Source organism: Pygoscelis adeliae, unplaced genomic scaffold (genome assembly GCF_000699105.1).
Source record: "Pygoscelis adeliae isolate BGI_AS28 unplaced genomic scaffold, ASM69910v1 Scaffold202, whole genome shotgun sequence".
Classification (NCBI taxonomy): Eukaryota; Metazoa; Chordata; class Aves; order Sphenisciformes; family Spheniscidae; genus Pygoscelis; species Pygoscelis adeliae.
Window position 1 is genome coordinate 2,684,997 of NW_008824544.1, and position 1,860 is coordinate 2,686,856.

Consider the following 1,860-nt stretch of genomic DNA (forward strand, 5'->3'; position numbering starts at 1 on the left):
CTCACAAAGCAGCAGCATTTCTAGGTCCTGTTTCTGAGCAGCAGTTGTGAACTAAATGCATGACCAGTTGACACGATTTACTTGCAAATCCTTTGATTTATTTTGAAACCTCTTACATTTTCTGGAAACAAAGGGAAGATACCTTTTGCTCAGTCTTTTTTCAGAGCCCTTGACTTTTTTTTTTTTAATTTTATTTTATTCTCAGAAACTCTTTGGCGGAGATGCAGAATCGCCACGGAGCCAGGGCACCAGATCGGGAACACTCACCTCGCCTTGTCCAAAGAGGTACTGTAAGCTCACGGGGCCAGGCCCTGCTGCGTTCGGTTTAAAACAGCTTTGCTTGGCTGCAGGCAGCTCCCCAGCTCCCCTGTGGCTATTCTGGCAACTGGGCAGCTGCAGAGAGTGTGATTCTCTGGCTGTTAGGAGCAAGCCGCCAATCCTCTTTCAATTGCTCTGCAAAAAGAATGGAAAAATCAAGTAATATAACAGGTAATCAATCATTTATCTTCTCTGCTTGCAGGAACTGGCAGTCAAGACTGGCCAGAGCAGCGGAATATCTCAATGTATTCATGTCCCAAATGTGAAGAAATTCTACCTGATTTGGACACACTGCAGATTCACGTTATGGACTGCATTAATTGAGTGATGCCCTCCAATTCTTCATCTTCTGGAATTTCACCTGCCAAATGCATTTTTTTTTCTTCCTGCTCAAATAACGCTCAACTCTACATCCCGTGAAGGAGGCTTTCAGGGTTTTTTCTCATTAATTCAATGGGAAGAGGGTAAAACTCCTACCCTGCCCTGTACTTACTAATCTTGTTTTAATCTGCTTTAGGAAAATAATTTTTATAGGTTAACAACATGGATGCGTTAAAGAACTCCCAGTGTGTCTGCTGCTATGAAATCTTTAAGGAACACTCCCCTGGTGTGCTCTGCTCTTATGGCTAGCCTGCAGAATGGGGCTGAATCACTGAAGTCAGAAGGGAGATGGGATATATGCTGATCAATTAAAGTACTGTGAGGCTGTAAATACTTCATCTCTCATGTAGTATACACTGGGAAACTAATACATTAAAAAAGCTATTTGAGAAGCTTCCAGCAAAGTGGAGTAGTGCTGTATTCACTGAGCATTTGAAATGAACCCTGCTCTTTCTCCAGGTGGCAGTTTTATTGCTGCCCTTGTGACTATACTAATCTGATGTTAAATTTTTGATGGCTTATGTAACTTCTTGCTTTAGCCAGCTGTGGGTAAGGTTTAAAACAGATCATTTAGGTCTCATATATGTAGCTCCTGGTGTACCTAAGTCACTTGGTTTTATAGAACTGTTCATTTTTAAGGTGGTGTGTTGATTCTTCTTTATTATAATAAATTCATTTGAACCTGTACAGTATTGTGCTAGAAAGAGCTGAGATGGATGTAACCTAATTTAAAGAGAAGAGTATAATGGATTTTCACATCTCAAAATAAATCTATGGGAAGTATAAAATTATCTATGCCTGTGAATGCTTTGGAGGCTGAAACAGGATTGCAAATTCCTATGGCTGAAAAGCTCGTGTTTGATCCGTAGTGTATTAGATCTGTTCTTGTCCTCACTGGTGTTTTTGTCTCGACAAAAAACAGTTCTTAACTTGCCATTCCATAAGGGAGGAAAAGACACAACTCTTAACAAAATATGAACCAGCATGAACGGCAGGAAACAACTTGAGCAAATTGCTGGGATCCATGCAGACGAGGAGTTCCATGTCCCTTGCAAACGGCTAACGTTTGCACTGTTGGGAACTGGCAGGGAAAGGGAAGCAAGAGATGCGTGAAAACCTCTGAGCAGCCAAGATGGTGTCTCTTTATGGCATCGTCATCCT

At 41.5% G+C, this 1,860-nt stretch overlaps 1 protein-coding gene across 2 annotated transcripts in view; it reads left to right on the plus strand.

Moving 5' to 3' along the window:
• Positions 1-1,489, plus strand: part of OPTN (optineurin) — a 19,864-nt gene extending 18,375 nt beyond the window's left edge. For both annotated transcript variants that reach the window (XM_009321752.1, XM_009321753.1), the window contains 2 exons: positions 206-285; positions 521-1,489. In XM_009321752.1, the coding sequence (XP_009320027.1) occupies positions 206-285; positions 521-642 (202 nt within the window). In that variant the 3' untranslated portion in view covers positions 643-1,489. The remainder of the gene's footprint in view (positions 1-205; positions 286-520) is intronic.
• The last annotated feature ends 371 nt before the right edge of the window (positions 1,490-1,860 follow it).